Consider the following 21,009-nt stretch of genomic DNA (forward strand, 5'->3'; position numbering starts at 1 on the left):
GTGACAGCCAGTGTTGGAAACTGAGACAGCCTGCAGCTGCAGGCCTGCACCCCTGACCTCATCATAGTGGCTGAATATTCAGTAGGTCCATGCTGGTCTCTATTCAAAAGACTTTTTCTCCTGGTGCATAATAGTGTTTTGTTGCCTTGAGAGGGAGGAGTGGCCTGGCTTCCACACTTGGACCCCTGGCCTCCAGCGCCCTGCCCCACCCCAGTGTTTGTGTGACGAGCCCTGATGACTTAGCAGCAGCGAGTCATTTCCTCAGGATGTGCTGGGCAGGGAAACTGGGAGTAAGCTATACTCAAGCAGACCTGCCCATGGCTCTTGGCCGAGCCTCAGGTGTACACATCCAGGGTTCATCTGCACCCCCACTGCTGTTCCCTCTTGTCTGAACTTAGCCATCAACGCATCCATGTGAGGCGGAGATGACATATGTGTGTGTCAGAGCGCCGCCTTTGCTGGCTCCCCTCCCAGGCCTCGCCTACCCACTTCTCAGGGCCGCCTTGGGGCCCAGGGAGTGCGGGCGGGTGCTGTGTGGACGCCTGCCACCCCAGAGCTCTGCCTCCATGGCTCATAGCCGAGCTTGCATGCTGGGTCCTGTCCTCTGTGGTGAGTCCTTAGGTGAGCCTGTTCAGGACAAAACGTGTTTGACCCAGAGTCCTTGTTGACCAACACACACACACACACAGAGAACGTGCAGTGCCCAGTCATGTTACACGTGTGTACACACACATACACACAGTCTGCGGCCACATCCACCTCCCCTCTGGCATTCTCAGTCCCTTTTTGTTGCTGAACAAGCTGCTTGCCCTGCAGCAGTGAGCGGCTTTGGCCCTTTGATTCTCTTCTGCTGATTCTGTGCATTAGTTCTGCAGGGCCCCGAGGAGACGGCCCGAGCTGCTGCCGCCTGCGATGTCGGCCTGGGCCGGAGTGTGCAGGACAGCCTCTTCTCGGCGATGCCCGGTGAGCATGCCCCCCACCACCACCCCAGGAGCTGGGGTGCACACCTGAGGCTGTGGCTCTTGCTCCCCCCATCCAGCTGTCTGTCCGAGAGCTGTTGGACTTCTTAGGCAGTAGCCCTGGGCTCTAAGGGCCACAGAGTGGAGGCTGCCCTGGGTCCTTTGAAGATGTGCAGTTGGAGCCGGCAGAACATCCCTCAGTGGCATCCTTTCCTTGAGACAGTTCGTGTATTCAGCTTGTATTTAGGACAAGGGGACCACGGAAGTGTCAGTGTGACTCCCAGGGGATCTCAGGGAGATGTCTGACCAGACCTGTCTTCTAGCCACAGCAGTGTGTGTCCTTGTCTTTGGACAGACCACTGTCCCCTGTGTCCCCCTGCTCAGGATGCTTGTCTCCTGAATCCCCACTGTCCCTCCATTCATTCATCCCTAGCCGGATGGTGGAGTGACCCCACCTTAGCAAACACCATGCCGGATTCAAACCCAAGTGGTGGAGCATCCAGTGGAAAGCCAGGGCAGCTTTGCGCCCTCCACACCCCCTACCCCCTCGTGGGACTGACGGCTGCCTCACTCCTTGGTTCCCTAAGTTCTGCCTCCACCCACTTGCATCTTCCTTGCCACAAAAATCCGGTCAGGCAGAAGATCCATCTTGAAGGTGGCTTCCCTCATCTTTGGCACAAGCCCCCTTTCTTATAGCAACCGTGCAAGGCACGGCCAAGCTGCAGTGGAAAAAATGTGGGTTCCCCCTGTTGCTAGCACCCCCAGTTGCATGCTTTCTACAGTAGCGTGTTGACAGTGGCATGCATTCACATGACCATCTGACGGTCAGTATCTTCTGCGTGCGGACAGCAGCATAGCCCATGCTGCTCTGAGAACTCCCAGTTTGATGGGGAAGAGGGACAAGTGACTTGGCATGGTTGCAGAAATGTGTGTTTACAGGTTGTGGGGAGGGCTGTCAGGGACTTGGTGGGTGTGGGAATGTGTGTGACGAGGTACCTGCTGTGGTGTGGTGACGGAAGGCCAAGGAGAAAGTGGGGAAACAGAGTGGAGCAGGTTCATCCGGGCCTGGGGAACACCTGCAGAGGTGCTGGGGTAGGAGGAGCAAGCTGAACGACCATAGCAGCGTAGGAGGGGGGTGTACTGAGAGCTTGAGGAGCCACGGAGATGGAGTCAGATCACGCAGGCCTGAACGGCCTGGAAATGTCATTGGGAAGCCCACCAAGGACTGTTTGGTCTTCTGCAAAAAAAAAAAAAAAAAAAAAAAAATGGGGTGCTCACCCCGTACTGGGGAGTGTAGGAAAGGGGGCTCCGTGGACTGAAGGCTGGACTGTGATGGCCTTGGCTCGGCAAGCATCCTCCAGCAGGTTAGTGTGGGCTTGTTCTAGCTGGCTGCAGGCAGGATGGCACCTGCAAGCCCCCTTGAGGCTGAACTCTTGGCCCTGGCCCTTCAGCCAATGCCATGCTTGGCATAGAGGAAATGCCCAGGAAGTGGCTATTGTTAGGGCCACGCATTGGCATGGTGCTTTGTGTTTTTCCTGGTTTGACTGCGAGCATGATTAGGCCCTGCAGAGTGTGTAAGACTTGCTGGAGCAGCTGCTAACTCCACTTGACAGAGGAGACGCAAGCATGGTAGACATGTTGCCCCAGATGTTGTACCCACCTGAACCACGCTGCTGAGAACACGTCTCCAGCAGATGCAGTCCTGAGCCCCGTCATGGCAGACAGAACCAGATCCAAATGCCTTTTGTTGTTGACCCAGGCCTGTGACCCTCCTGTACATGGTTGTTTCTTGGCTTCCAGGCTCACAGGGTGAATGACAGGTTTTTTTTTTCACTCTATTCAGAGAATCTCTCTCTGGACTCCAGCATCTTCTCCTCACCGCCTCTAAACTTCCTTCAAGAGTTGCCGAGCTACCGCTCAGTGGCACGAAGGAGGACGAGCATCCTGGCTCGAGACAAGCAGAGTGGCACCTTGCTGAAGCCGACAGACTCCTATAGTTCCCACCTGGACGGGGGCATTGCGGAGAACCTCAACAGCCAGTCCATCCGGAAGTATGCCTTGAACATCTCGGAGAAGCGGAGACTCAGGTAGGCAGCCACGAGCCAGCGTGCAGGTGTACTACGGGCAGGGGTGCACTTGACGCGTGGAGTACATTCTTCACGGAATGAAAGAATGTAAGCCAGGCTGTGGGCACAAAGCAAACCCAGACATTGCAGAGCTCAGCACGTTAGAAAAGAAAGTCCTAGGTTCAGGTGTGTGGGGACCTTGCAGCCTTTCGGGGACCCAGCTTGTGGCTTTTCATCGTTCCAGCTGGGAAGGAGCCCATTTGTGCATCTGCACAGTGGAAGCAGAGCATTGGCAGGTGGCTATACTATGGCTCTGCTGAGCCTCTGAGAGCCCCAGCAAGGCTTATTTTGAAAAATCTGGCTGCCGGGCTTAGTGCAGTAGCCTAGTGGCTGAAGTCCTCACTTTGAATGCTCCGGGATCCCATATGGCCGCCGCTTCTAGTCCTGGCAGCCCCGCTTTCCATCCAGCTCCCTGGTTGTGTCCTAGGAAAACAGTCAAGGATGGCCCAAGGCCTTGGGACCCTGCACTCACATGGGAGACCTGGAAAAATGGCTCAGTTCTGGCCATTGCGGCCATTTATGGAGTGATTCAGAAGACGGAAGATCTTTCTGTCTCTCCTTCTCTTCATTAATCTGACCTGTCTTTCCAATTAAAGGTTTATTTAATCTTTAAAAGTTTTATTTCTTTTTCTTGGAAATTCAGATTTACAGAGGGGACAGAGGGGAAAGATCTTCATTTCCCCAAGTGGCTGCAATGGCTGGGGCTGAGCCAATCTGAAGCCAGGAGCCAGGAGCTTCTTCGGGGTCTCCCACACAAGTGCAGGGTCCAAGGCCTTGGGCCATCCTCAACTGCTTTTCCCAGGCCACAAGCAGGGAGCTGGATGGAAAGTGGAGCAGCTGGGATACTAATTGGGAGCTATAAGGAATCCCGGCAGATTCAAGGCCACTAGGCTGCTGCGCTGGTGCCAAAAATGGATGAATGAATGAATGAATAAATAAATAAATAAATAATAAAATGCCAACATAGCTGCGGCTGGGTCAGGGTCAGAGCCAACAGCTAAGAACCCAATACAGGTGTCCCACACAATGCCCGAGATTCGATTACTTGAACTGGTATTGTTGCCTCCCAGGTTGTGCTTTAGCAGGAAGGTGGAAATCGGAGGCAGAGCCAGCATTGGACCCCAGCTGTGTGTGTGTGGGATACTGATGCAGGCACTCAGTCCCTTAGCCAGGCATCCCAGCCCTTGGCTGGGGTTGTAGTCGGCGCTGAAGCTTGCTGAAGCTGCTGGTGTCACGGTCACGATCATTTCATCACGCAGGGACATTCAGGAGACCCAGATGAAGTACCTGTCCGAGTGGGACCAGTGGAAGCGCTACAGCAGCAAGTCCTGGAAGAGGTTCCTGGAGAAGGCACGCGAGATGACCACGCACCTGGAGCTGTGGCGGGAGGACATCCGCAGCATAGAAGGTGCTGCCCTCCCCCGGGCCTCCTCCTCTCAGGCTGTGGGTGCAGGGGGGCCGCGACCCTCCACTGTGAGCAGGAGTGGCGGCCTGCGCTTGGGCTGCGTGGAGCCTGTGTCTTTGCCAGCAAGGGGAGACCTCTTTACCTGCCCCTTCCAGTTTCTGTTTCTCTGCCTTTCCCTCTCTATCACTCTCTCTCTTTAAAATGAAGAAGTAAATCTTAAAAAAAAAAATCAATTAGGACAAAGTATGATGTAATTTTTTAAGAGAATCTTATGATATATGTATGAAGTTAAGAAAGACAAGCTGTTGAAAATTAATGTATTTTTATATACCAGTAATTAACATTTAGGAATTGATATTTTTTGGACAATCCAAGTTATAACACCCAAAATGTCAGATATACAAGCATATAGCTAAAAAAAAGAAAAGATTGCAATAATTCTTCATGGGAAACTATAAAATGCTGTCAACAGTTGTGCTAAGATGGAAACTTTCTCTCAAACCATCTTAATTTAAGATTGGTTCTAGAGCTCCGTGAGGAGCTTGGAAGAGGGCATCGAAATTCAGCGGTGGGGAAATACATTTCTTCCTCTCTCCGCCTACCAAGATTCCTCCACCTTCAGCTTCGCCTGGGTTATCAGTCTACACTGGGAAGTGGGCCAGCTGTCCTGGTCAGTGATAGCCACATCTCTTGTTTTCCAGGGAAGTTTGGCACTGGAATTCAGTCATATTTCTCCTTCTTGCGATTCCTGGTGTTGCTGAATATGGTGATATTTCTGATCATCTTTATGTTGGTTTTGCTGCCAATCTTACTCACCAAATACAAAATCACCAACAGCACTTTTGTGTTCATTCCCTTCAAAGACACAGGTGAGTCCGCGGCCTGGTTTCCCACAATGATTGTTCTTTCCGTGGGAGCTTACCCACAGTGCTTCTTTGCCAGGCAACTTTATTCTCATCTTTGGCTGTTAGAAAATTCTCTCTCATTGTGACACTTTCAAACAATTTTTTAAAAAGATTTGTTTATTTATATTGGAAAGGCAGATTTTTACAGAGAGAGAAGTAGAGACAGAAAGATCTTCCTTTCACTGGTTCATTCCCCAAATGGCTGCAACAGCCAGAGCTGAGCTCATCTGAAGTCAGGAGCCAGGAGCCGCCTCCAGGTCTTCCACATGGGGGCAGGAGGCCCAGGATTGGAGCCATGCTCTGCTGCTTTCCCAGGCCATAGCGGAGAGCTGCATGGGAAGTGGAGCAGCCGGAACACAACCTGGCACCCATGTGGGAGGCTGGCACCCGCAGATGGAGGCTTAGGGTGCTATACCATTGTCGGCCCTCGGATAATTTTACAAGATAGCATGCATTTCCCATGAACTGTTTGCAGAATTCTCACATGGATGACATGTGATTGTGTGCACATGTGCTTATAAATACAGATTGTGCTGAGCAGAGTTAGAGCAGCGTCAGATATCCAGTCGATGTCCTTGTTATTTGTGTTTTACAGCTATACAATGCACGTTATACCCGATCAGCAGCTCCGGGCTGATTTACTTCTACAGTTACATCATAGACCTGCTCTCCGGCACTGTAAGTCCTTCCCACACTCCTTTGCTTGGTACCGAAGATTGGTTGGTTGAAAGCTCAGCTTCCTGCGTGTCTGCAGGAGGCACAAATGCCAGAGTTGACCCAGGGAAAGGAGACAGACTTGTGGTTACCTGGTCAGCCTGTTTCCTGCTGTTCTGAACAGGAAATGTGCTTTATCTCCTTGTCTCCTTGCCCTTGGCCTAGTTTCTGCCAACTTGGGATTGACCTGCAATAAAATGCTGAGCGTCTCCCACCGGGAGAAGTGAGTGTGAGTGTGAACCGACAGGGAATGTACCTCTCTGACATCGGAAAACCTCATCATAAGGGTGAAAAACATGGCTTTTTTTTTTTTTTTTAATGTTGACTGATTTATTTGAGCAGAGTGATACAACAAGAGAGACACAAGTCTTATATCTGCTAGTTTGCTCCCCAAATGGCCGTAGTGGCAGGGCAAGGACAGGAGCTTTGAACTCCATCTGGGTCTCCAGTGTTAGGCCCAGTCACTTGGGCTGTCTTCTGCTGCTTTCCCAGGTGTGTGAGCAGGGAGCTGGATTGCAGTGGAGCTCACATGAGATGCTGGCATTGCAGGCTGCAGTTCAACTGAGCTGAACCAAAGCCAGGAGCCAGGAGCTTCTTCCAGGTCTCCCACGCTGGTGCAGGGTCCCAAGGTTTGGGCCGTCCTCTACTGCTTTCCCAGGCCACAAGCAGGGAGCTGGATAGGAAGTGGAGCAGCCAGGGTTTGAACCAGTGCTCGTATGGGATACCAGTGCCTGCAAGAGAAGAATTTAGCTACTGGGCTGTTGGACCAGGCCCTTTGTTCTTTTTGTTTTGGGGGGGTAGGGGACACTACGGATATATATTTATTTTTCAACTACTCAAAAGGCAGAGATAGAGAAGGAGAGAGATCCATCTTCCATCCACTGGTTCCCTCCCCAAATGCCTGCAGTAGCTAGGAACTAAGCAGACTAAAAGTGGAACCTGGAACTTCAGGGCTTCCACAGGTGGCAGGGATGAACCCAGGCACTCAAGCCGACGTCCCTCTGGGGATGTGTTAAAACAAAGTTGGATTGGAAGCAAGCTCCACCCTCCTCCGGTTACCGTGGCAACCATCACATGCTTGCCGCTGAACTAATGTTTATATGTGATGTGAGGTCAGGGTCCAGCTTTTTTTGCATGTTGTCAGTACATCTGTTGGAAGATTGCTTTTGTGAGAAGCAGTTTGAGATGCTGGCAGTCTTTTTGAATCTACAGATGTGTGTGGACCCCCGGATCCATGAACCTGGGATGCTTTCTCGGTCGTTTAGATTGCCTTTTGTATTTTTCAGCAATAGGTTTCAGCGTGTAACATGTGCACTTCTCCCTTTGCATTGAATCCTGGTTTGTTTTGATGCTGTGCTCATGGACTTTTTAGGCCTCGGCGATTCTGCTGGACTTCCTCGATGCTCAGGTTCTATGAGTGTCTTATTCCACAATTAACTCATCTTCCCCTGGAAGACGCTGGTTCGCTGTCTGGGATCACCAGGGCTGAACAAGGCCACTGCAGTGGGAGTTCTTCATGGCAGGGACTGCTCTGTCATTTTCCTGTTGCGAGCAGATAGGGTGGCCTGGTCTGACCTCACACCCTTGGCTTTGTTTCAGGGCTTCTTGGAGGAGACCAGCCTCTTCTATGGACATTACACCATTGATGGGGTGAAATTTCAGAACTTCACCTATGATCTGCCCCTGGCTTATTTGTTAAGCACCATTGCCTACCTGGCCCTAAGCCTTCTTTGGATAGTGAAGAGGTAAGGTTTATCCTGTCAGTGCCCCTACATGGCTGAAGTCAATGGTATGCCTGGGTGGTGGGGGTGGGCTCTGGAAGCCATTGCCCAGGGATTGGGGGGTCTTGTGGGAGGGATTGGTGATAGTGTTGGAACTGCGGGGCCCTGGGTGCTGGAGTTGTAACCTTGGATTCCTTATCCAGTTGTCAGGGAAGGCATTAGTTGGGCTACCCAACTCCCTGGGCCTGGTGTAATAAACTTCCCTCTTCTGGGTCTAAGCCTCTTTGGCTGTAGAATGTGGGTTTAGCTTGAAAATCTGAAATCTCCAACTGGAGTGGCTCACCCTGCACTTCATCAAACACCATATTCCCGAGACCCATTTGAGACCAACTGGACTTGAAATCCCAGGGCAGGAGCTTACTCATGTGGGCACCTGGATTTTGGAAAACAATTGAAGTGCTCTGCTGTGCCCCCAGGCAGAATAAATTGCCTTCCACTTCTTTTGTCTTCACGTCTCACTAGCAAATCCTAAAAGCAGCCTGTTTAGGCTCCAGAGGCCTGTGGCTGCCAAGCACTTGGTGGTTTCTCAAATCGTCAAGTTCCAGGGTGTTTATTTTCCACGAAAGCGTTTAAAAGCATAAAAGTTACGATATGTGCAACAGAATTGCATCTGGCTTAAACAGGTGTTCCCTAAATATTTCCTTTACTACTGAAGTGACACGTTCATTCATTGAATTCATCGGTGGCATGCTGGCTATTTTATGGTCTAGGCATTTGGGTTATGAAGTTGACAAGACAGCCAGAGTGTCTGCCCTCAAGGGGTTTGAAATAGTGGGGGATTTGTAATTTGAGCCCAAGAGATGATGAGTTGTGTAGTGGGATTTGTAATTTAAGCTGGGAAGATAAGCAGTTCCAGAGGGGATCTTTGAGCTGAAATCTGAGGGTAGGAAAGCAGCCAGCAGAATTGGGAAGCGCCATCCAAGCCACGTGTGAAGCCCCTGGCAGGATTGGATGTCAATGGAAAGGAAAGTGAGCCAGCTCAGTAACAGCAGTGTGGCCACTTGGGACAACAATGGCAGATCTAGACCTGCCGGGATTTCTATTTTATCCTGTAATGCAAGTTACTACATGGAAAAGGGAAATGACTTTCAACACTGAGGTACCTGGTTAGCTGTAACAAATCACTTCTTTTTAAAATTTTAATGTTTACTCATTTTTTAAGATTTAGTTTTTAATTTGAAAAGCAAGAGAGTTACAATGAAACAATTCTGAATTACTGCCTTTTAAAAATATTTATTGTTATTGGAAAGGTAGATCAGATTTATAGAGAGTGGGAGAAACAGAAAGATCTTCCATCCACTGATTCGCTCCCCAAATGGCCACAAGGGCCAGAGCTTGGCTGATCTGATGCCAGGGTTCATATATTTGGGACCCAAGGACTTGAGCCATCTGCTGCTGCTTTCCCAGGCCATTAACAGGTGCTGGATGGAAAGTGGAGCAGCCTTGACTTGAACCAGTGATCATAGGGGATGCTGGTGCTGCAGGCAGAGACTTAATGTGCTATACCACAGTGCTGACCTCTAATGTTTGCTTATTTATTTGAGAAGCTCAGAGATACAAAAGACAGAATGAGAGAGCTCCTGTTCACTGGTTCATTCCCCAGATGCCTACACTGGCCGGTGATGGGCCAGAGAGAAAGCCAGAAACTCACTCCAGGTCTCCCAGGTGGGTTGCAGGAACACAAGTCCCTGAGCCACCACTGCTTCTCCCAGGGCCTACCTCCATCAGCTGGTGTCAGGAGCCAGGGGTTGGGCCTGAACTTGGGTACTGTGCTACGCTACAGGACACAGTGTCTCAGCAGGCATCTTAACTGCTAGGCTGCACGTCCACCCTCCCACATAGATTTACAGTGATCTGAAATATGGGCTCAAAATGCAGCTGTATCTGACTTTTTCAATTTTAGGTCAAGGGGAAACATGGACCTGTACTTCCTGACTGTTCTTATATAAACGGGATATCTGTGCTTTGGGCCCAGGTCAGTGGAAGGATTCAAAATCAACCTGATTCGGAGCGAGGAGCACTTCCAGAGCTATTGCAACAAGATCTTTGCCGGCTGGGATTTCTGCATCACCAACCGCAGCACTGCGGACCTGAAGCACAGCAGCTTGCGGTATGAGCTCCGAGTGAGTGCTGCGGGCCTCGCCCTGGGCGGGGTCCCCACTGCCAAATGCTGCCTTGCAGGGAGGCTGCTGGACTCAAGCTAGGCGGGGACCAGGCTTCACAAGCTCCCTTTGTTTCGTTTCCAAGAGCTCTCTGCAGCCAACAGCGTATTGGGGGTCGATAGCTTGAACTCTGTGCTGCTAGTGAGCTGGGGCTGGGAAGGGAACTGGGGGGTGGTCACTTCCTGCTCCCTTATACCTGCCACCTGATGAGAACCATTTATTTATTTATTTATTTATTTATTTATTTTTAAGATTTATTTTTATTACAAAGTCAGATATACTGAGAGGAGGAGAGATAGAGAGGAAGTAGAGCTGCTGGGATTAGAACCAGCGACCATATGGGATCCCGGCGAGGACCTTAGCCACTAGGCCACGCCACCGGGCCCTATTTATTTATTTTTAAACTTGTTTATTGTATGGTAGACTTAGAGAGGGTGGGGGAGAGAGAGAGAGAGAAAGAGAAAGATACAGATGTCTTTTATACACTTGTTTACTCCCCAGATGGCTGCAATGGCTGGGGCTAGGCCAGGTCGAAGCCAGGAACCAGAAGTTTCTCCCTAGTCTTCCACATGGATTTAGAGGCCATGAACCATTTTCTGTTGCTTTCCCAGGTGCATTAGCAGGAAGCCACATTGGAAGTGGAGCAACTGGGACTTGAACCAATGCCCACATTGGATGCCGGCACCACAGGCAGTAGCTTAATTCTGCTATGTCACAATGCCAGTCGTGAGAGCTCTTTTGTAAATAGTGCTTATACCAGGAGAAACAGACTAAGGAGGGAATGTAAGGATGATAGGATGGAGAGGAGGGAACATAAACAGTCTAAGAGAATTTCCAACTTAATGAGAGAGGAGTAATAAAAGAGCATCTTGAATAAACCTGCCCGAAAAGGAGGAAGAAACAAGAAAATCAGCTTTATAAAGGAATCAAATATGAACAGATCAAATTTTCTCATTAAAAACAGTGACTACCAAATTGGCCTAAATTGGCCTAAATATTCAGGACTGGCATTGTGGCATGGAAGGCTAACCCTGCAGCTCCAGCATCCCATATGGGTACCAGTTCATGTCCTGGCTGCTCCGCTTCCACTTCAGCTCCCTGCTAATACTCTGGGAAGAGCAGTGGAAGATGGTCCGAGGACTTGCACCTGTGCACACATGCGGGCGACCCAGGTGAAGCTGCTGGCTTTATGCCTGCATGCCCATCTGGAGAGTAAACCAGCAGATGGGAAATCTCTGTCTCTCCCCTACCCCTCTCCTTCCCTACTTCCTTTCCTCTCTGTAACTCTTTTAAATAAATAGATAAAATCTTTCCCAACAACAAAAGACAGCTTTAAAAAAGCCTATAGCCACTTACATGTTGAATCAACACTATATACTAATTATAAGTGATGTCATAACTAGATTATGTTTTTATGTGTATTGCAAAGCACAATTGCAGTTTGACATTGAAGAGCTTGTGTTGGCTTAGACCTCCAGTAGGAAGGACAAAAGCACACCTTGAGCTGAGCTTAGTCTGGGAAGGCATCTAGGGGAGGGGAATAGATGTCAGTGTGGCCAGGACTGGAGGTCTCCCAGGCTCTAGCGCCGAGTATCTCCTGCCTCCTCCTGATGCCTTTGGTCCCCAGGCAGATCTGGAGGAAGAAAGAATACGGCAGAAAATCGCAGAAAGGACTTCAGAGGAGACGATACGCATCTACTCGCTGAGGCTGTTCCTGAACTGCATTGTTCTGGCTGTGTTGGCGGCGTGCTTTTACGCCATCTACATAGCAACCGTCTTCTCACAGGAACATATGAAGAAGGTCAGTACTCCACCCGAGCTGGCTCTGTGGGCCCTCTGGTTGGATGCTATGCTAGGTGTGTGCTAAGCCTGGGAGGCAGATGTCATCATCGTTTCTATGGGCAGGTGCGGGTGTAAGTTGGCTTGATGTCTCAGAGAACTGAAAACAGCAGGTGTCAGTGTTGAATGAAGTGTGAGTTTGAGTTACCTGTTCCTTCTTGAGAATACTTTAGATTGCCACTCAGAAAGTGTGGCTGATTTTCTTTTCTTTTTTTTTTTTTAATTTACAGACAAATTTTATTTGGCTTCAAGATATACCTTGATGTGTATTTTTAGGATTGAGGCTGATTTTCTATTTCACCTTCATAAATTCACTGGAGCTCACGCATCTTGCAGCATGGTAGCGTGACCCTGTTTGGAGACCTGAGGCGGGAGCTGGTTTATGTTCACAGTCCACAGTGAATGAGAAGTGGCTGTGGTTGCTATAGACAAGCACAGCCGAGTTCCCTTCAGTTCGCTGCGTTTGTAAACAAGTTCCCTTACTCTGCCGCTGACCTGTAGGCTTTGCTGTCCTCTTAGGAAATTGACAAGATGGTTTTTGGAGAGAACCTCTTGATACTGTACCTGCCATCCATTGTGATCACGCTGGCCAACTTCATCACGCCCATGATCTTTGCCAAGATCATCCACTATGAGGATTATTCTCCAGGCTTCGAGATCCGCCTGACAATTCTCAGGTAATGCCAAGGTGGTGGGCATGCTCAGCAGACCACCATGTCACTTCCTTGTCTGTGGCAGACATTGCTAGTTGATGATGGCGCCTTGTCCTGCCGAGCCGAGAGTCCAATTCAGCCTGAGTCCCCACGACTGTGCAGAGTTTATACAATGAGGTCACTGACTCAAGAGCCTCCTCATCAGTATTATGAGGAGCATTAGACTCAGTGTTGTGCTTTTCAAGACAAAAGAATGTTTAGTGTGACTGCATCATCTTAGAATTTAATTGGTTTTTTACTCTTCTATCCTTTGATTGAACTGTTACTCACTGGAAAGGCAGACAGTCAGAGGGACAGAGATTGGCCACCTGCTGTTTCATCCCCCTGATGCCTGTAACATCAGCTCTGGGCAAGGTCGAAGCTGGGAGCTGAGAACTCATTCCAGGGCTCCCGTGTGAGTGGGAAGGGCCAGCTGCTTGGGCTGCCACCTGCTATCTGCTGGACACTAGAGTTGCAGGACACTAGAGTTGGGGGTAAAACAAGGACTTGGACCCAGGAACTGGAATATTGGACTCAGTTGTCCCAAATGGCATCTTAACCGCAGCTCCAAATGCTTGCTCTTTTCCTGCCTTTAGAAAAACCCATAGTAGGGCATGGCGTGGTAGTCTAGTAGCTAAAGTCCTCACCTTGCATGCACCAGGATCCCATGTGGGTTCGTGTCCCAGCATCCCCACTTCCCATCCAGCTCCCTGCTTGTGGCCTGGGAAAAGCAGTTGAGGACGGTCCAAAGTCTTGGGACCATGTGCCCATGTGGGAGAACCTGAAGAAGCTCCTGGTTCCTGGCTTCGGATTGGTTCAACTCTGGCCGTTGTAGCCACTTGGGGAGTGAATCAATGGGCAGAAGATCTTCCTCTCTGTATATCTGACTTTTCTTTTTAAGAAAAAAAGAAAAAAAAACCCACAGTAAAATATACATGGCATAGAAGGTCCCAGTTGTCACCATGAAGCACACAGTGAGGTGGCACTGGACACAACCCCAGTGGTGTGTAACCGTCACCACCATTCAGTCTGCAGCATTTTCTCGTCATATCCAGGGGGAAATTTGTGCCCGTCTGTTTTGAGAATAGAGACCTCTGCCAGCCTGCCCCATGGGACTCCCCCGTCTCCCCTGCAGATGCGTCTTCATGCGGATGGCCACTATTTGCGTGCTGGTGTTCACGTTGGGCTCCAAGATCACCTCCTGTGACGGCGGTCCCTGTGAGCTCTGTGGCTACAACCAGAAGCTGTACCCGGTGAGCCACAGGAGTGGGGGGAATTGTTCCGGGCTTCCAGGGTCACGGTCAAGGAGCATAGCTGTCAAGATCATGGACTTGCTTCCCAGTTGCTTTGCTCTCTGGCTCTGGCTGTGGCTGTGGAGCGGGTGTGGCTCCACATGTGGCAATACTCCAGGGTTTGAAAACCAAGGCCTGAGCTGTGCTGAGATGTAGCATCAGCCAACATCCTTGCCAGTGGTGGTAGCCCGCTCCTGAGCAGGAAGGAGTGTTGGGAGGGCCCTGGGTCCTGGCTTCCTGTGCCCCAAGTAGGGTCTCTCAGTTTCTCGCTCCATCTCTGGTTTCAGTGCTGGGAGACCCAAGTTGGGCAGGAAATGTACAAGCTAATGATCTTCGACTTCATCATCATCTTGGCTGTGACGCTCTTTGTGGACTTTCCCAGAAAGTAAGTGTGAGGGGTGCCCTTCTCCCCTGCCTCCCACCCGGGACTGGAGGCTCCCCTCCCACCTGCTCCCCACAGAGGGCAGCCCCAACATCCGCTTGGGCCGCCATCCTCTGCCTTCCCAGGGAGCTGGGCTGGAGGTGAAGCAGCTGAGATTTGAACTGGCTTTCAGTTGGGGTGCTAGTGTCTCGGGGTGGCTTAAGCTGCTTTGCCGGGAGGCCAGCCTTTCACTGTTGCCATCCTGACCATTATTACAGTGTTGGCTTTTAGATTCTTGTCACTTCCTGGAGTCTAGAGGGAACTTCTGTGTTTGCTTAAGCAGTTTTTTACTCAGACAGGTAGTCTGTGCTTAGCCTAGATGTCCAATGACCTCTTAAAAACAAGTGTTAAAAAAGAAACCACCATGTCTAATGATATCATATTCATGAGATTTTCAGAATTATCAATATTTAGAAGTTTTCATTTATTTATTTTTAAAACTACACGTTGAGTATTTTTTTAATATTTATTTATTTTTATTGGAAAGTCAGATATACAGAGAGGAGGTGATACAGAAAGATCCTACATCTGCTGATTGACTTCCCTGGTGGCCACATTGGACAAAGCTGAGCCGATCCAAAGCCAGGAGCCAAGAGCTTCTTCTGGGTCTCCCATGCAGGTGCAGGGTCCCAAGGCTTTGGGCCATCCTCGACTGCTTTCCCAGGCCACAAGCAGGGAGCTGGATGGGAAGCAGGGCTGCTGGGACACAAACTGGTATTCCTATGGGATCCCGGTGTATGCAAGGGGAGGATATAACCACTAAGCTATTGCTCTGGCCCCTAACCTTGAAAAAAAAAGGATTTATTTTTATTGTTGTTATTGGAAAGTCAGATATACGGAGAGGAGGAGAGACAGAGATCTTCCATCTGATGATTCACTCCCCAAGCGGCTGCAACGACTGGAGCTGTGCTGATTCGAAGCTGGGAGCCTGGAGCCTCTTCCTGGTCTCCCTCTCAGGGTTCCAAGGCTTTGGGCCATCCTAGATTGCTTTCTCAGGCCACAAGCAGGGAGCTGGATGGGAAGCGGGGCCGCTGGGATTAGAGCCAGCGCCTATATGGGATTGTGGCACGTGCAAGGTAAAGACTTTAGCCACTGAGCAACTGCGCTGGGCCCTCCTTTTTTTTTTTTAAGATTCACTTTATCTGAAAGGCAGAATTAGAGAGGAAGAGACAAAAAGATATATTTGTTGGTTCATATATATATATATCTGTTGGTTCATCATCCCAATGGCAACAGTGATGTCTCAGGCTGAAGCCGAGGGCCAGGAACTCCATCTGGGTCTCCCATGTGGGTAGCAGGAGCCCTGAGCACTCGGGTCACTACTCTCGCTTTCCTCAGAGCACCAGCAGGGAGCTGGATGAGAAATAGAGTACTGGGACTCAAACTGGCTTTCATAGGGGTTGCCAGGCATTGCAGAAGGTGATTTAACCCTCTGTGCCATGATGCCAGCCCCTGGAATTTACATATAGGTAGAAGCCCTGTCCAGTCTGTGAGGTGAGTGAGGAACAGCCAAGTGCCTTGACATAGAAAGTGAGGGGAGTGTTTTCATGTTCAACAACTTGCTGTACTCCCAAAATGCTAATGACGGGCCTCTGTGGGGAAGTGCCATTGAGGCTTTCCCAGGAACATCAGCAGGGAGCTGGATGGCAGTGGAGTAGCCAGGACTCAAACTGGTGCCCACCCAATCAGCAGCTTAACCTGCCATGCCACAGCACCAGCCCCTCCGCTTAACATTTTGTATTGAAAATGGACCCTTGGATACTTTCTTCCAAGCCTGAGGACATATCCGTTCCATGAGGATATGCATGGACCTAGGCCTGGTTCCCAGCCTGGGCAGGTGCCAGCAGTCTGACTGCTCAGCTGTCTGGTGTGTTCCAGGCTCCTGGTGACCTACTGCTCGTCGTGGAAGCTGATCGAGTGCTGGGGCCAGCAGGAGTTCGCCATTCCCGATAACGTGTTGGGCATCGTGTATGGGCAGACCATCTGCTGGATTGGGGCCTTCTTCTCTCCCCTTCTGCCTGCCATAGCCACCTTAAAGTTCATCATCATCTTTTACGTGAAAGAGGTATGAGTGAGGACGGTACGGGGCTAGCCTTTTTCTTTCTCTCTTTCTTGAAATATTTAGTGAGTTCTTAGGGAGGGAAGGAGGGGCAACTTCCACCTGCTGTCCATATGCTTGCAATGGCGAGGCCTGGACCAGAGCAGAAGCCGGGAGGTGAGAACCAGGTTTCCCACGTGGCTGGCTGGGGTCCAGCTCCTGGAGCCCTCAGCCACTGTGCCGTGCTTCACACACACATGGTAGCAGCAAGCTGGAACTGTCGGCACAGCCGCAGGAAGCCTCTTGGAGGCAGTAAACTCAACATTCTTGTTTTTCTTCTTTTCTCCCCCTAGCTGAGTTTGCTTTACACGTGCAGACCCTCGCCCAGGCAGTTCAGAGCGTCCAATTCTAACTTTTTCTTCCTGCTGGTGCTGCTGATCGGATTGTGTTTGGCGATTATACCCCTGACAGTCAGCATGACACGGTAACTCCGATGTGTTTCCTGCCACGTTTCCTCTCATTGTCCTTGTTCCTCTTCTGCGACAGAGGGCACCATGGCTTTCCAGGCCACGAGGAGCGGCTACTCATGATGCTGTGTTCTCATGAACACCTTGCGAGACAGTATGTCCAAACAGATGTGACTGCGAGCCAGTAAAACTTTAAATATCAGGCAGTATGCTCTGTGTAATAAGTATTCCCTTTTATTATTATTTTAAGATTTGTTTATTTGAAAAGCAGAGTTCAGGAGGGGGGGAGGCGAGATCTTGTGTCTGCTGGCGCATCCCCCAGATGGCTGGGACAGTCCCAGCTGGGCCAGGGCAGAGCCAGCAGCATCGAAGTCCATCCTGATCCCCTATGTGGGTAGCAGGAGCGCAGACATGTGGGCCATCTGCTGCTTTCCCAGGCGCATTAGCAGGGAGCCGGATGGGAAGTGGAGCGGCCAGGCATTACAGGTGGTGACTTAACTTTCTGTGCCACAGTACCGGCCCTAGGGTAAGCATTTCTGACCAGAACGTTCCAGAAGGCTCAGGTGGTCAGACAGATCCCAGCAGGCCATTGTTACCAACATGTTCTGGATGTGCTGGGGTGGGCGGTGGGGCACACAGCCTGGGCGACATATGGAGCCCTAACCCCTGTGTCTCTCTTGGGCAGCATCCCTTCCTCAAAAGCCTGTGGACCCTTCACCAACTACAATACCACTTGGGAGGTCATCCCTGCGACCGTGAGCACCTTCCCCAGCTCGCTGCAGTCCTTGGTCCACGGAGTCACATCAGAGGCCTTCGCGGTGCCTTTCTTCATGATCATTTGGTGAGTGAGCAACCCCTCTGGGGCCCTGGCAGGTGCGTCGTGTCTCTGAAATGGTACAGTAGTCTCTCCGAGATCTAGACAGGTCACCCGCCTAGACAATCTAGGCTGGTACAAAGTCTCTTGCTGTTGGGAACAACAGGTTTCCGAGCGGAGGACAGAGCAGCTGATGCAGAGCAGGTGCCTCAATGCTGATGAGCTGTGAATAAACAGGGCGGATTCTGCCTTACCTGCGCTGACTCCTGACCCTCTATGATGAGATGCTATTATAGGCAAACCTCACTGTAAGACAAGTTGGGAGCCTCTGAAACGTGCTCCCGGGACAGCAGGTGCACCCTAGGCGCTCCATCCTTGTTGGCTGCCCCAGCTGTGGTTGGGCTGGCTCCCCCTGGTGGCTGTCATGTTGACCTACTCTGACTTCACTGCCTGGAGATCATTCTTGTCCTATGATCTTGCAGGGGCCTCCAGAGGAAAAGCGTTGATGTCAGTACTTCTAGAAACCTTGTTTCCTCATCCCTGCCTAGAGGGATTGCACAGGGATCCGTCTCTCCTTCGGGACATGGAGTCGCCTGCTGTGGTCCTCCACTGTGCTTGGTCCTCCACTGTGACCACTCCCCTGTGGTCACAGACCTTCTTTTTCTCAGATTCACACTCGGTAGGGTTTGCTCCATTGGCTCCATTTTGCAGATGCAGAAACTGAGGCCCGGGAGACATACATCAGGCTCTGCTGCTCCTACTGAATAAAACTGGGGCTGATTGCTTCTGCCTGGAAAAGATGAGGGCTTTCTCATTTTCTTTAAGAAAAAAAAAAAATATATATATATTTTAATTTTTTTTTTAACTTTACTTAAAAGGCAGACAGATCGAGACCTTCCATCCACTGTTTCACAATCCCTAATGACCACAACAGTCCAGGGCTGGGCCAGGCTTCAATCTGGGTGACCAGGACTCAGTCTGGGTCTGCCACGTGAGTGACAGGGAGCCATGTCTTGAGCCCTTGGCTGCTGCCTCCCAGTGCACGTATTTACAGGAAACTGGATCAAAAGCTGAGACAGGACTCCCAGGCACTCCAGAGGGATTTGAGCTTAACCACTGAGCAATATAGCCACCTCTTTCTTTTTAAAAATGATTTATTTATTTTGAAAGGCAGAGTTACAGAGAGCTTGTCCATCTGCTGGTTCACTCCTCAAATGGTCACACGGCTGGGGCTGGGCCAGGCCGAAACCAGGAGCTTTGCTGAGTCCCATGGTTGTCAGGTCCAAGCACTTGAACCATCCTCTGCATTAACATGGAGCTGGTTAGGAAGAGGGGCAGCCGGGACTTGAACTGGTGCCCATGTGGGAAGCCCGTGTCGCAGGTGGCAGCTTAATCCATTCCGCCTCAACAACACCTGCCGCTCTTTGCTTTTTGCTAACACAAGTAAAGCTGGGCAGGCCAAGCTGTGGAGCTGTTTCCCAGGTGACCACTGATGACCTGTCCCGTCTTGTCTCGCAGCCTTATTATGTTTTACTTCATCGCCTTGGCTGGAGCACACAAGCGGGTGGTGGACCAGCTCCGAGAACAGCTGTCCCTGGTAAGCAAGGAAGCCAGCCTTGTGGGCCACGGCTGGGGACATTCACCCAGGATGCTGTATGGCAAGTGGCACTTTTCCCGGGCTGGGGAGGTGGTCTGGGGGAGTCGAGTTGGCAGGGCCCCCTGCACACCGCACACCACTGTCTCCTGTGAGCTCTGCCTTCAAGTCCAGGGCTTCTCGCATCTTCCCGTGATCCTCGTTGGCTCACCCATCCCTTCCACGTGAGGCAGAATCACTACAAAGTTAGATTAGATAAATGCCAGTAATCACGACTGACTTGGCGGGAGCTAGGGTGACGAGGGGGTCATGCACCATTAATGTAGATGATGGCTGCGCCAGGCGTCTCTGTGGAGGTGACTTTGGACGTGAGGCTTGTTTGATACATGCAGCCCTAGTGAGCAATAAGAGGCAGGCAGGATGCATGGCCTAGTCAGGGAGTGAGGTCAGTGTAAGAGGCGGGGTGCCCTGCCCTGCCTTGCCCGGGAATGAGGCAAGCTCTTCTGGGGGGCCGAAGGGTTAGGGATGATGGGGAGGAAACAAGACGACATCACCACACCTGCTGGAGTCCTGGGTGGGCTTCGGGCTGGCGGTGGAAGTTTCCATTTCATTCTTCGTGTGATAGGATTCCACTAAAGAGTGTTTATGTAGAAGTTGGAAGTGCATTGGAAAAACCAAGTTGTGCACCATGGGCTTAGAGGGAACAGGGAGACGGGGGCGGACCAGATGGGAAGTCATGGCCATGGCCCACAGTTGGGAATTCTTAGTCCCGAGCCTGGCATGTCATCTGTTAGGTGTCAATATCATGATGATGGGATGTATGTTCCCAAATGTGTGAGATCTACTTTGCAACTCATTTCCTTTTTTCAGGAAAGCCGAGACAAGCGCTATCTCATCCAGAAATTAACAGAAGCCCAGCAGGACCTGAGGCCCAGCTAGGCAGACGGGAGATACTGCTGCCACGTGATAGGTCCGAGCCGGCGTCTCGGGGACTCTGTTGCGCCCACAATAACCACCATTTTAAAATATATATATTTTTGGGAGTTTAGGCTTTTCCCGGGAGTGACTGTGTGCCGTGGATGGCCTGTGTTTTCATAACTCAGTTTTAGTGGCTTAGAAAAGCAGATTCCAAGCCATGTCCGGGCCTGTGGAGACCAGCTGCTTGGCGATGGCTCTACCCAAAACTCACTTGGGAAGTCATGAGGCTCTTACAACACAAGTTGAGAAAGATTCTAACCTTTTGAAAAGCTTGCTAGTGTTAGATGAGGAATGGACTCCAGGAGCCATCCATTTATGAGGCTGGCACTTCAAAAGTGTGTGGCAAAATGGCATTCGGAGACAAGTCTATGCTGATGCAAACAATTTTTGAAATCCATACATACAAGGAGTCTTCAAAAACACAGAAAATATGTATTATATGGTGCGTGGATTTCAAAACTGCACCCCAAAAAAACTTTTAAGAAAAAATTTTTAAAAATTTTTATTTTCATTCTATTTTTTTTGGGGGGGGGGGATTTACCTTACTTGAAAGTGTTACAGAAAGTCAGGAAGATCTTCCTTTGCTGGGTCACTCCCCAGGTGGTCACAATGACCAGAGCTAGGCTGATCTAAAGCCAGGAGCCACGGCCTTGAGCTGCCCTCTGCTGCTTTCCCAAGCTGAAAGCAGGGAGCTGAACTGGAAATGGAGCAGCTGGGACTGAAACTGTTGCCCACATGGGATGCTGCCACCACAGGGGGAGGATTAGCTTGCTATGCCACCAGGTCAGGCCCCATATTTTTATTTTAATTTTTAAGGCAAAG

At 50.4% G+C, this 21,009-nt stretch overlaps 1 protein-coding gene across 1 annotated transcript; it reads left to right on the forward strand.

Annotated features, from left to right (window-relative positions):
* The first annotated feature begins 812 nt into the window (after positions 1 to 812).
* TMC7 (transmembrane channel like 7) lies at positions 813 to 20,250 on the forward strand. Its single transcript, XM_004587088.3, has 16 exons — positions 813 to 963; positions 2,803 to 3,046; positions 4,345 to 4,493; positions 5,192 to 5,359; positions 5,991 to 6,073; positions 7,709 to 7,854; positions 9,866 to 10,013; positions 11,680 to 11,853; positions 12,411 to 12,568; positions 13,719 to 13,836; positions 14,163 to 14,260; positions 16,175 to 16,361; positions 16,688 to 16,818; positions 17,487 to 17,642; positions 19,134 to 19,212; positions 20,080 to 20,250. Exons 1-16 carry the CDS (start codon positions 957 to 959, stop codon positions 20,146 to 20,148), a joined length of 2,115 nt encoding a protein of 704 aa, XP_004587145.2. The 5' UTR covers positions 813 to 956; the 3' UTR covers positions 20,149 to 20,250.
* Positions 20,251 to 21,009: the final 759 nt, after the last annotated feature.

Source organism: Ochotona princeps, chromosome 24, assembly GCF_030435755.1.
Source record: "Ochotona princeps isolate mOchPri1 chromosome 24, mOchPri1.hap1, whole genome shotgun sequence".
In the NCBI taxonomy this organism is placed as follows: domain Eukaryota; kingdom Metazoa; phylum Chordata; class Mammalia; order Lagomorpha; family Ochotonidae; genus Ochotona; species Ochotona princeps.